This window comes from Rhinatrema bivittatum, chromosome 6 (assembly GCF_901001135.1).
Source record: "Rhinatrema bivittatum chromosome 6, aRhiBiv1.1, whole genome shotgun sequence".
Lineage (NCBI taxonomy): Eukaryota > Metazoa > Chordata > Amphibia > Gymnophiona > Rhinatrematidae > Rhinatrema > Rhinatrema bivittatum.
The window spans coordinates 248,101,814-248,116,047 of record NC_042620.1 but is presented as its reverse complement, the minus strand read 5'-3'; the positions used below and the strand labels follow the sequence as shown (position 1 = coordinate 248,116,047).

The window sequence follows — 14,234 nt, the reverse complement described above, 5'->3', positions numbered from 1 at the left end:
TGCATTCGGCTCTCACTATGTCAAATGTATTTCTGCTACTGTTCAGAAATCATTTTTTTCATTAAGATATATTAGGAAACTTCGCCCTTTGCTGGATGTAAAAGATTTAAAATCTTTGGTTCATGTTTTTGTAACTTCAAAATCAGATTACTATAATTCGCTTATACCTAGTGTTCTTAATACTCATTTGTAGTGTCTTCAATTATTACAATATATGTCTGCTAGAATGATATTTGATCTTTGAAAATATAATCACATTTCTCCTGCTTTGAAACAGTTACATTAATTACCTAAGGATTTGATTTAAAGTGTTAAGTATGTTTCTTGCACTTTGTCAACTGGCTTACAACATTGTCTAAACTATTAGTCCCTTATACTCCATCATGTTGTTTATGTTCTTCACAAGCTGGCCTTCCTCATGTACCCCAACCATCCGTAATTTGTCTGGAAACCACCAGAGAATTATCATTTATTTATCAAGCACCATCTCTTTGAAATGCATTAGCTTCCAATATTTGCTCTATTCCCAGTTAAGTAAAATTCAGAGAAGTTGTCAAATCTTGTTTTTTTAATAAGGCATTTGACAATACTTAATTTGTTGTCTGATAGTGGCCTATTGTGTTTTGGTTTGTTGACCCCTGATATATCTGCTAGATTATATTAATTTGGCTTTGTTATGATGATTGATGTATTGTCTGATTTTGTGTTATGTTATCTTAGTATTAACTATTTTGTCCTAAGTTCTGTTGATTTATGTATTGTTTTATGATATAATTATTTTATCTTTGGAAAGTGATTGTTTTTAATTGTATTGCCTCTTGGTAACATGTTTTATCAAGTGGGATATTAAATTTTAATAAATGAAATGAATAATACAGACCCATAAAAATAAACTGAAAAGAAGAGTTAGTTATCCTTCTCCAGGTATACTTTTACCTCAAGAAGGATTGTTTTCTCATTGTGATTCCTCTCTTAGCTTTCTCTACCTGATTGAATTCATCATGAGACCCTTTTCTTGGTACTCAAACAATTAAAAAAGAAAATTAACAGAAGCTTTAGTTACCGAAATACCTTTTTCGTGGTACCAAATGTAGCAATAAATACTGGTAGAGAATTTTCAAGAGGTCAGAAAGCTAGAAATCATGAACTCTGAACAGCCCTTTCTCTTCAGAGGCTGCCTTTCAATTTCCAGACTATCAGTCACAGGGACATTGGGTCTGGGACATATCAGAACTTGCATCATATTCTTTTTATCAGTGGATCTGATATTGATCTCAGATTCTAGAATCCATGGTAGTCTGGGTTAGTATGCACCATAAGTATCATGGGATTTGGATTGTACCTGATACTGTCAAGTACCCTTCTGATTATCAATAGGGAGGAACATACATCAAGTATGAACTCCACCTGTGAATGAATCCATCTGTACTCACAGCTGAAGCTTTGTGTTACTTTCTTATTGACCATTAGCACCATGAAGTCCATAGATGGAGATCTCCACTTTTCGTAGATGAGTTGAAAGATGGATTACTTCTGTTCCCATTTATGAGGCCACAAGATATTCCTACTCAGCCAATCAGATTGAGAGTCCAGTTTTCCTGTTACATGAACTGAAGGAAGAACGTGGCGGTTCTTCTCTGCCCACAAGAGGACCTTGACATTCTCTGACATACTGGGTCTGCATGTCCCTCCTTCCTTTCTTATGTGAACTGTCCTTGTTTACAGAATAAATATTTTTCTCTGAAAATCTGACCATCCTAGGCAGTGTGGAATCTTTCCCACAAATAATAGAATCTGTTTGTTCAATGAAGCATGGATTTTCCCACTTGATGACACAGTCATGGAGCTGCACTGTCTCCACTACTCTATCCCTGAACACAATGGCTTTCTGAAATGGAGGAGCCCTGATGTGAGCCTACATGACATTTCCTTGTTAATACAGAATTAATTCCCTCTGTGCAGAGATTTACCCAGAAGGCAATGCATGCTATCTACCTCAAACTGAAGATACTTTCTGGTGGCGTGTGGAGCTATGCATCCTATACATCCAGACTACACTGAAAATCTCCCAGTCTGATAGCTTAAATGATGAAGATGAGAGACTCCGTAACCTCTTGATATCTGAATCCAAAACCACCATTTTCTATTCAGAACAGTGAAGTAGCTGAAGTTGTATGTACATGTATCTTATGAACATTATTTATAGTTTACATTCCCACTTTAGCAATGCTTGAGATGAATGGCAATACTATACATGATTGCATGTATACACACTTAATGTCTCTAATCTCCAGTATCACAATTTTTCTTAAAATGTTTTTCACGGTCTTCTTCCTGAAAAACTTGTTCCTTGGAAGATAACTGAATTCTCTTTTCTAACCCTCCCAAATGACATGGGGTAAAATCTCCTAATGGGTTTCTTTTGTTACCATGACAGGACTGAATCTCACTCAGAAGCCAAGGTATTTGGATATGATTTCAAATGTAATTTTAGTGCACGTCTTAATATTTATGGAACTCCTCTTTTGCCAGGGGGTCACCTTCTCAGCTCTGGGTCACACATAACCAGGGTGGTGAAAAGATTGCTCTCTCCAGATAATGTAGGCTAGGGAGCAGGGCCCAAACTGGGCTGAGAACACTTTCCTGAAGAAAACAATGTCCAGTCTATAGTTATGCTCCAAAAGAAAGCAGTTTGCTTCCAAAAATAACCAGTTCAGCAACACAAACCACATATTGAACTCAGTCCAGAGCCATAGCAAAAGTCAGGAAAAACAAGGGTCAAAGGTCACAGTCCATATTCTTCTGACCTCTTTTTCTTCCCTGTTACTCCTCTTGAATCTTGGCTAATTCCTCTGCATTCCCACACCAAAAATAAAGTATTTTTGGTACTTTCTCCTCCCAAATTCTCTTTATCAGCATTTTATTCACAAAGGCTCTGTGTCATTTCTTCTTACTGTCCAGTAAACTCACAGGGCACCCCTTGGCTCCAAGGTAACTCACTCCCTTCTGTTGGCAGATGCAGTCCCCCAACTTTTCACTGGAACTCCACATAAGCACCACGCTCCCTTGGATCCTGCCAGACTCCACTGCAGCTCCTTTCTTTAACTCCAGCATTCAGCTCCTCACTTTTCTCATTTTCCTCCTGCCTTTGGTCTCCTCAAATTCTGTCTCTCTCTCTCTAAACTCCAAATATCCAGCTCCTTCCACGTCTGAGTCACTCCTTTAGGGCTTTTGAAACCTCCCAGACACCTCTCAGCTTCTTAAGAACTCAAAACTCTCCTCTTGGAGCCCTAGCATTACTGGACATAGTGCCTATTCCTCCTTAATGGTTCAGACCCCTCCAGAAACTCCTTCCTCTGAGACCCCTTCCTTAGTGACCAGCCCTTGTTCCTCGGAGAACATTCTCTCTTATATTTCCAAGTGTACTCTCCTATTTAGAAGGATCATATTGTCATCAAACATCACCCACCTTCCTAGTTAGAAAGTTCCCCATGTTAACTATATAAACCAGGCGTGGGCAAACTACGGCTCATGAGCCAGAACAGGCCTGCCTCCCCTATCCTTCCATGGGTTCCCATTGGTTCTTTTCTATGGCCCCCTTCCTGCACTCTTCTCTGATTGGAAGGACAGCGCTTTCAGTCAAGGTGCAGCCTGGTCCAAAGTGTGAATCAGAGAAGCCCCATCCTGGAATTGTAACAATGGTGGCTGAGGAAAGGGAAGGAAAATTGCACAGACTGGGTCTCCAGAAGAAGCAACACATTGCCTCACTTTCCACCCTTTCCAGTAAGTGCAAAGAGCAAAGGGGAAATTCATCATGCGAGAGGCTGGACAGGGTGAGGGGGTGGAGCTTCCATCAGGACTAAGTCCAGGTTGTGCAAGCTCTCCACTCAGCAGGCTCTGGTTCCGTAATAAGATGCTCCTTTTTTTTTCCCATTGTCTGAAAATGGAAGGTTTGTTGCCTTTAAATGTTGTAACAGAGCAAGTCAATGGGTGTGCTTGAACAAATAGAAGCTTACTGTCCGAACTTAAGCTGATCAGTGCACACATTCCAGACCAATAAACAAAGGAAAATTAGAGTCGGCTTAGAAAGAAAATAGAGGTCATCATTGAGTTCACCAGATTGGTAGGACTGTAATCCTGGCATGAGAGAAGGGGAATAGAATGAGAAGGAGGGTGAGAAAGAGGAAGAGTGAATGGGAAAGAGAAGGAAGAGAGGAAGAATGATTCGGAGGCAGAGTGAAGTAAGAGGGAGAGGAAGGAGAGAAAGGAAGGAGTGGGAGAGGAGAGGGAGTTGGAGAGGAGAGTGAGAGGGAGAGAGAGGAAATGTGATTAAGAACAGGAGAGTAGGGAGAAAGAAAGGAAGGAGCAGAGAGAGCAGGGGAGAGGAAGATTGACCAAGGGTGGATCTTCCCTTCTTTCCAACCTCCATCCCCTCTCAAGGACCCCTGTCTTGGCCCTCTGTGCAGCCAAGGGTCAGTTGTATGGTCCCAGATGAAAATAGCTTGCCCACCCCTGATATAATTGCATCTGCATTCTTATTGATGGCTGATTTCACTGTGCCATCCGGTGGCCAGTAGAGCCACATTTGCATTGTGCTAAAAAGAGCGTCATTCTGAAGCTCATATGTACAGCGAACACATCAGGTTGCACTTGGAAGTTGATGGTGCTCAAGACTATTTCTGTATCTTTCTGCCACATTTTCTTGGTCTCTAGCTGCACCTCTTAGTTCTTTATTATCTTCTCTCTCTCTACCTGCATGGTTCAGAATTGTTGTCTGTTATTTACACTGATGTTAGCAATGCCATTCTTGTGTTTTTCCCTTTACACTATATTGATTTTTCTAATGTCAAGCTTTTTGTCACTTAGACTGGGAATGTCCCTGGTGATCAAAACGTCTTCATGCTTTGCAATTTTGTCAGGGCTATGAGTCCAGTATTTTTCTGGTACAGCAATGTTATAGTGTTTCTCCAAAGACAAGCAGGATAGCAGTCCTCACAAGTGTGGGTGACGACATCTGATGGAGCTCAGCCCAGAACTTTTATGTACTGTGTGCCTTACTGGGCATGTGCAGGCTGGCATGGTACATGCATTCTCATGTGGGCCCCTCAATCTCTTCTTTTCTCTTCTCCTGCTATTTTTTTTTTTATGGGGTTTCATCCAGAACAGGAAAGAATTGTTCATCGCAGGGCCCTGCAGTCTTTTCTCCCCTTTACTGTCCATGGGTAAGGGTTTTTGGACATTTTTGTAAGTTTTCATTTCATTGTCACATTCAGTCAGTGCTCCAGATGAGGAGCATTGACCTATCATGGTCATCGAGTCCTTCAATTTTGCCGCCTTAGTTTTTCATCCTCCAGGCTTCAAGAAATGCCTTCTCTATGGCAGAGCCATGTCTGTCACAAATCCCCGTGATAGATATGTCCTTTGCCTGGGTGCATTGCAAAATGTTCTGGAGTATCAGTTGCGTGACTATGACCCCCTAGGGGTGTCGATCCCAATTGGAGCTCATGGGAAAGCACTTTGGTGCCAATGTTGGTTCCCAGAGGGAAATTGAGATTGATGTTTCTGCACCAATGGTGATGTCTAGCCCATCAGGAGAGTAAGCTTCACCAATGCACAGGAGTTCCTTAGGTGTCAGGCTCCAATAGACAAGTGTTTCCCTCTCTGAGGCCTTGTCTGCAGGAAGGGCAGCATCTGGGTCGTCTCCCCAGGCATTCCAGTTATGTTTGGATTCAGAGTATTCCTGAGGTTATGACTACAGATCTGGATATGTCTCTGAAGAGGAATTCACAGGTTTCCTCTCCAACGCCTTTTCCTTCTCCAGATTTGTGCAGAGAATGGAAGAGGCCATTCTGTTTCCTTTGCTGAAGGAGGATGAAACCAGAAATAAAATGCTGGATAGCCTCCAGTTTGTGGAGCCTCCTAAGGAGATTGTGGCAGTCTCAGTATGTGAGATCCTTCAGGAGGTGCAGATAAGGATGTGAGAGAACTCCCTTTCTGTGGCTCCCATCAATATGAATGCAGACGTGATTGTTCTCATAGAAACATACAAAGATTGTTTTGTTTGTTTTATCTTATTTTCAATGTTTGCATTATATGATGAATTTATTTTTTTTAATGCTGCCAAATATTAGGCTAATTTGATTTTTGTGTATTTTAGTATATAATTGTAATATAATTGAAAATGTACATTGCTTTGACTACTTTGTAACATATTGCGATTAATCAAATAAATAATATTAAGTAATTCCTCCCAGAAACACTCATTTCCTGCCCACCACTTAGCCAGATAACTATTTATCCAACTAGGTTCTTATCCAAATAAGTAGCGGCTACTCAACATGGGCAGATATTCAGCCTCCGCCACTTAGTAAGTCCTCATTTATCCGGCTAAGTGGCACTGCATATCAGACTCTTAGAGTACAAATAAAATATTTTTTAAAGAAAATGATCTGCACAGCTAGATCTTTGATTGAGTGGTGAAAATCCTAACCTGTGATTAAATGTAAGTTTACAGGATAGAGAACAGTTTAGTCTCAGAACTTATGTACATGGTTAAGGGTGACCAATTGGAAGGCAATTTGTAACTAACCAAAACAGTGTTTGACTTGGAACATGACATTTAAACAATGATGGGCATGAATTAGTCTCTCTACTTTTAAGTTATGAATTTTGTTTCATTAATGGTTTGTTTTTTTTATTCAGACTTTTTGTATTTGCATTGAAACACTTCCACAGTCTGTACTGCAGCACACAGTGGTAATGCTTTGTTAATTCACTGCATGGTATACACTTTAGGAAAAATAATCTTGTCCTTGCTTGTAAGGTTCTGCAACATGCACAAAATGGTGCAGAACAAGACCCACTACTCTGGAAGTCAGAACTTTGCAGCTGCAATTGGCAGGAGAAGGCAGGGCTCACTACAGTGCCAGTTCACAAAGATATTCATGTTCCAGGGGTATTCAGGAGTTTACATAAAGCAATCTGAGAGCACCTAAAAGCGCTCTCACTTCACTAACAGTTATTTCTAGAGGAAGCTGCCTTTACTATTATTTTCATGCTTTGTACTGCTTCTCCATCAGCATGGTTTTGGGGAGAGTACAAATCCATGGTCTCATTTCTTACATTTCTCATCTCTTGACTTTGGGAGGCTGATGCTTCACAGACCTGTCTCTTCTCTCACCATTTCTTGATCCCCAGGTTACTGACTGTGCGACAGCGCCTTGAAAGGATGCATTTTGTTCTAAAAACTTCTTTTGTTCCCCAGGCCCCAGAAGATGATTTGGCACGGCTCGGACACAAAAGGCCGTCGGCTGACAGAAAGTTACTGTGAAACATGGAGGACAGATGACAGAGTGGTAGTGGGACAGGCATCGTCGCTGCTGAGCGGCAGACTCCTGGAGCAGAGAGCCGAGAGCTGCAACAAAACCTTTGTCGTGCTCTGCATCGAAAACAGCTTTATGACTTCAGCCCGGAAGTAAATCCGCCAAGGCACAGTTGTCTGGAGAAACTGAAAGGGAAGGGAGCATGTGTCTGGTTCTTCTTCAAAGCCTTCCCGTATCTTAACATATTCATTTGACAAAATCTAACATAAGCCAAAGACTGTTTCTATTAGAGGATATAAAAATGACATGGTGCTGAGAATTCTGATTGCCTGTGATTTTATTCAGGCGTTCCTAAGATGGTAGGTAGGTAGTAAAATAGATAGGAAGAGTATTACCTGTACAAATGCCAGAGAAAGCATACACTCTTTGATATAGAGTACTTGTACAGGGAAATGTCTGTGTTTTTTTACATTTTCATAGTATTTAGCCAATTTTAGTTTTTATTTACATGTTTCTCTTCTGTATGCACTTCCTCATGTTTGTTTGATTGTAAAATATTTGTTATTAAACGAGACTAGGTGGAAGTGGGAGGGAAAGTGTCACCTTTTAATATTGTAAATATTTATTTCACCAGAAGCGATGGACTGGAAATAAGAACCCCTGGATCTGCGATTGGCACCAGGGTCCTAGGATTTGCAAATAGATCTCTTTTGAGATCAGCACTGTGGGAGCCTGTGAGGGTAGGCAGATCTGCCTCTGACATCAACAACAAGGCGGGTGTGTTTGGGGGTAGGGTTGGTGGGGAGGGGTGGATCGCTCTTTCCAAGATCAGTGCTGTGAGAGCCTCTTTGAGATTAGTCAGCCCCTCCGCTTGGAAGATTTCTTTCTAGGGTTAACACTAGATTATTATCTTCTGTTCATGCCTGCTGTGGTTTAATAGGGACTGAGAAGTGAGACTGTTGTCTGAATGTCAAAATGTGTGTCAAAATATTAAGGGGATTGGGGAGGTGAGTTAAAAGTCGTTCTCAGAAAGTTCTAAAGTGTAATGCAGACTTTGTTAATCTGGAAGAGGAAACGCAGCCAGAACCCTGTGTGAAAACTGAAATTGGTGTCACTCTCCTCCTCCCTCTGGTGGCGACAGCCTGGCACAGCTCTTCCTCCTTCATTGGTGGCAGTGGCACTAGTATACCATTCCCCTTTTATTTTTTCTCCTATGCCCAGCACCATAATCCCCCCATCCCCTATGTGGAAGGGTATGGAGGAAGAGGATGCCGGTAAGGCTCTGCCCACTTATACATGGTGCTCTGTGTGACTGCACAGGTCGCACACCTGAAAAGCCAGCACTGAGAGGAAAACTATCCCAGCTTGCTCTTGCAGAGAAAAATCTAATGCTGATACCTAATGCATTTGGTTTGTTTTTGTTTGGGGTTTGTTTTTTTTTGGGGGGGGGGGGTTGTTTTTCAAGTCTGAAAAATGTTTTCAAATTTTGAAAGCCTCAATATTTTACATGTTCATGATACTTAAAAAAAAAAAAAATGAAGGCCCATACTCCCAGCCTTCCATGTTTCATGAGGATTAGGACTAAACTATAACAGTTTTCCTTTGTGGGCACTGATCCCTACACACAGTGTAGAAAGTATTATTTGGTTTTCTAAAAAAATGTATTGGAACTTTTATGGCACTGAATCTCTGCTGGGCTCCCTCATTTCTTTTTCTTTGCTGCTCTCGAGATGTTGTCATTGGTGCATAATCTTTGAGGCACTGACACTGGTATCAGCACAAATTTCTAACTCGCTGTCTTTGCCATGGGCCAATAGCCTGCTCAGCATCTCTCCTGTCTGCATACAATGCAATTTGGCAAAGTTGCCATCGTTTGACTCATCATCTGTGCCATTTATACACTGTATCAATACACAATCTAACCGTATTAGCTTTCACACTATTTTTTCTTCTTCTAATCAAACCTGTGGAGATTATTTTAAATATGTGTGTTGTAGGTCATTCTTAACAAAATTAAATAAAAGGAAATTCTTGTATACGATATCGTATGATTTGCATTTTTGGTGAACTAACATGGTACTCCCTTTCTGATTATTTTCACTTAAGCGCAATAGGAATGCAAAATATAATTGAAACAATCAGGGCTGGATTGCAGGAAAATATCAGCCTGGGGGATTTTTCAAAATTGGTTCTGACTCCCTCATGCATTTTCGTTGCAGCATATGCAGCAACAGGTCCCATAAGCATGCCACGTTAACCCTGGAACATGGCAGAATTGACCCCAAATATCTCCAAAATAAATTTTACATTTTTCCCAAATAACTAAGATCTGGACCGGGGTGAGCAATTAGAGCCCCATTCTATCCATGTAAATTGGTTGGGCCCTCCCATAAGCTTGCTTATATCTCTATAAGAGATTTTATAGATATGTGTATCTATCTATCTCTATTACACACACACACACAGATAGATACATATCTGACATTCCTAGTCTAGTCAACTAATCAGTTTTTAAACCAGTTGCAAGTAATGAGACAGTATCGGACACACCCACACTCAGTCACACGCACAGATTTTTAGATTGTAGAAACAATTGTCATATACACACTGACACATACTCTCTCAGACCTTCTCTTACATTCACAGTCTCTCTGACACACCCACACACAGAGTGGGAGAATGTGTATGCATCTGTGTGTGTGTGTCTCACTCAGCCTTGCTGGCGACACTTTTTAAATATTACACTAGGTCCTAATATACCAATACACCTGCTATTAAGAAAATAGAACAAATCTAGCTGTTATAGATCCCTACACAGAGGGGCGGATTTTCAGAGCCCTGCTCGCGTAAATCCGCCCAAAACCGGGCGGATTTACGCGAGCAGGGCCCTGCGCGCCGGGAAGCCTATTTTACATAGGCCTCCCGGCGCGCGCAGAGCCCCGGGACTCGCGTAAGTCCCGGGGTTCTCGGAGGGGGGCGTGTCGGGGGGCGGGCCCGGTCGTCGCGGCGTTCCGGGGGCGTGTCGGCAGCGTTTTGGGGGCGGGTACGGGGGCGTGGCTACGGCCCGGGGGCGTGGCCGCGCCCTCCGTACCCGCCCCCAGGTCGCGGCCCGGCGCGCAGCAGGCCCGCTGGCGCGCGGGGATTTACGTCTCCCTCCGGGAGGCGTAAATCCCCCGACAAAGGTAAGGGGGGGGGTGTAGACAGGGCCGGGTGGGTGGGTTAGGTAGGGGAAGGGAGGGTAAGGTGAGGGGAGGGCAAAGGAAAGTTCCCTCCGAGGCCGCTCCGATTTCGGAGCGGCCTTGGAGGGAACGGGGGGAGGCAGCGCGGCTCGGCGCGCGCAGGCTATACAAAATCGATAGCCTTGCGCGCGCCGATCCAGGATTTTAGTAGATACGCGCGGCTCCGCGCGTATCTACTAAAATCCAGCGTACTTTTGCTTGAGTCTGATGCGCAAGCAAAAGTAGGCTGATCGCGCTTCTTTTAAAATCTACCCCAGAAAGTACATCTAGCAAAATAACTCATCTCAAAAACTCTTGCAGAACAGACAGATTTTCAGAAGGCATTCGATAAAGTCCTGGATGAGAGGCTTCTATAAAAACTAAAAAGTCATGGGATTGGAGACTATGACCTTTTGTGGTTTGCAAGCTGATTAAAAGACAGGAAACAGAGAGTAGGATTAAATGGTCTGTTTTCACAATGGAAAAAGGTAAACAGTGGAGTGCCTCAGGGATCTGACTGTGGACCGGTGCTTTTTAATATATTTATAAATGATCTGGAAAGGGGTAAGACGAGTGAGGTGATCAAATTTGTGGATGACACAAAATTATGCAAAGTAATTAAATCTCAAGCGAATTATGATGAATTGCAAGTGGACCTTGTGAGACTGGAAGGTTGGGCTTCCAAATGGCAGATGAAATTTAATGTGGACAAGTACAAAGTGATGCATATAGGGAAAAATAACCCTTGCTGTAGCTACACAACGTTAGGTTCTATCTTAGGAGCTACCACCTAGGAAAGAGATCTAGGCGTCATAGTGGATAATACATTGAAATCGTTGGCTCAATGTGCTGTGGTGATCAAAAAAGCAAACAGAATGTTAGGAATTATTATGAAGGGAATGGCAAATGAAAATATGGATATCATAATGCCTCCGTATCATTCCGTGGTGAGACTGCACCTTGAATACTGTGTGCAGTTCTGGTCATTGCATCTCAAAAAAAGATATAGCTGCACTGGAGAAAGTGAAGAGAAGGGCAACCAAAATGATAAGGGGCATGGAACGGCTGCCCTATGAGGAAAAGCTAAAGAAGTTAGGGCTGTTCAGTTTGGAGAAGAGAGGACTGAGGGGAGATATGATAGAGGTCTACAAAATTGTGAAAGAACTTGAACAAGTTAATGTAAATCGGTTATTTACTCTCTCAGATATTAGAAGGGCCAGAGGGCACTCCATGAAGTTAGCAAGTAGCTCATTTAAAACAAATTGAATAATTTTTTTTTTCACTCAGTGCACAGTTAAGCTCTGGAATTCATTGCCAGAGGACGTGGTTATATCAGTTACTGTAACTGGCTTTAAAAAAGGTTTGGATAAGTTCCTAGAGGAAAAATTCATAAACTGCTATTAATTAGTATGCAGTAGTAGCTTGTGATTTATTTAATGCTTGGGTACTTGCCAAGTACTTGTGACTTGGATTGGCCACTGTTAGAAATGGGATAGTAGGCTTGATAGACCCTTTGTCTGACCCAGTATGGCATATCTTATGTTAGTCAGACCCTCACCAAATACAGAATAAATACAGAATTTATAAATGATCTGGAAAGGGGTACGACAAGTGAGGTGATCAAATTTGCGGATGGCACAAAATTATGCAGAGTAGTTAAATCTCAAGCCAGTAATGGCACCTTACCAATACCATCTCCAAAATTAGCTCATCTCACTTCAGTGAGAGAGCGTGCCTTATCATTAACAGGCCCCCACATATGGAACTCCTTACCTAAAGAATTAAGACAAGAACCAAACCCCAGCAGCTTAAAAAAAAATTAAAAACCTGGCTGTTCCAGGAAGCCTACACTTAATTGCCTGCCTCGCACCATCCTCTACAACATACGATTTTATCCTTCTCAGAAAGCAGAGTACCTTCTCATATAGCCTATATTTTTTATTTTTCTTATTTAATTGATTTTAGTATCATTTTCATAACAAGTTTTATTTTATATTTGCTGAATGTTTTTTAATCCTCTGATGTGACTGACTGTGTTTGTTTTTATGTTATTTATGTAGTACGCTGTAAACCGATGTGATGTTCCTGACGAACGTTGGTATATAAAAGCAAACAAATAAATAATAAACAGATAATAAACTATAAATAGAAACATGCAGACAAAAACCTTAACAAGCCAGACTCTATATGCAGTCCAACAATGAAAAAACAGAAACACCATCATTCTTCATTAAATGTCAAATAAAAGAAATATAAAGCATTAACCATAAAACCATACTCATATAAAGAAGAAATATTTCAAAACAGTTGATGAATAGAACATCCAATGATTAAAAATATATAATATTGTTCTTTTAATTTCCCAAACATCATTAAAAAATTTCAAAACAGAAGACACATCAGATAACACCCAATAATTACAACTAAGGCTAAACAAAATCCCCTGTTCTTCATACCTGGGAACTTTATGGATTCCAGTCACCCTAAGATTGTCAGGGATGGGAGGAATGCATGAACCTTCTCCCCTCTCTCATATATGCACACGTTCGTTCTCACACAAGCTCCCTTATTTTCTCTCACACATGCTCACATGGTCTCTCTCATATACACTCATTGTGTCACACACACTCTCTCATGCTCTCACTCACACACATGCTCACACTCTGGCTCACACAAATGTACAATGACTTGCTGTTGCTCACATACACATGCATTTTCACTCTCTCTTATGCTCACACACATGCCCACTGGCTTAAATAGTCCTCTTGCTTGCATATATGCTCATTGGCTTGCTTGTTCTCTTTTGCTCACACATATACTCATTGGCTCACTCATTCACACACATGCTTTGGTAACCACAAGTCCAACTGTTATGCAGTGCAACAATAGAAAAACAGAATCATTCCTCACAAAACATCAAGCAATAATATGTCAAAACAGCTGACAAACATCCAATAATGTGAAAATTCAGACACATTTTTTCTAATATTTCCCAAACACCAAATATTTCAAAAGAGCAGTGAATGATGAGATAGCAACTAATTGGCATATCAGAGACCAGGTGGAAAGAGGATAACCAAAGGGACAGTGCTATATCAGGGAACAAATTATATTGCAATGATAAGCAGGATAGACTTGGTGGGGATGTGACACTTTGTCTGGGAAGGTATAGAGTCCAACAGGATAAAGATCATATAAGAGACTAAATGCTCAGTAGAATCTAAATGGGTAGAAATCCCATGTGTATTGGGTAAGAGTATAGAGATAGGAGTATACTAACGTCCACCTGGCCAAAATGGTCAGACAGAGGATATCTTAAGAGAAATCAGGGAAGCTAACCAATATGGAAGTGCAGTAATAATGGGAGATTTCAATTACCACAAATTTATAACAAAAGGAGTCAATACAGTAACCCAATAGGTAAAACTGTCAGTAACAAGGGCAACCGAATAAGATTTAAATTATAGCCTAAGTGACGGTGTCATCAAGCCAGACATTGTGATTTTAACCCAAAACCCAACCGGTCCTCTAATCATTCACCATCACTAAAAAACTTGATTTTATTAGTTGAAAAAATAATTTTTTGAATTTTTGAACATTTTTTGATTTTATCATAAAGTTAAAAAGTCAGTCAGAAAGACTTTCAGAAACAGTCTTTGATAGACACTCAACTCCAAAGACTATCAAAGACTGT

The 14,234-nt window shown here is 41.1% G+C and overlaps 1 protein-coding gene across 1 annotated transcript in view; it reads left to right on the top strand.

The window, feature by feature from the left end:
- COL18A1 (collagen type XVIII alpha 1 chain) overlaps window positions 1-9,363 on the top strand; it is a 352,734-nt gene extending 343,371 nt beyond the window's left edge. The window contains exon 40 of the mRNA XM_029606745.1: window positions 7,265-9,363. Within this exon, the coding sequence (XP_029462605.1) occupies window positions 7,265-7,478 (214 nt within the window). The 3' untranslated portion in view covers window positions 7,479-9,363. The remainder of the gene's footprint in view (window positions 1-7,264) is intronic.
- Window positions 9,364-14,234: the final 4,871 nt, after the last annotated feature.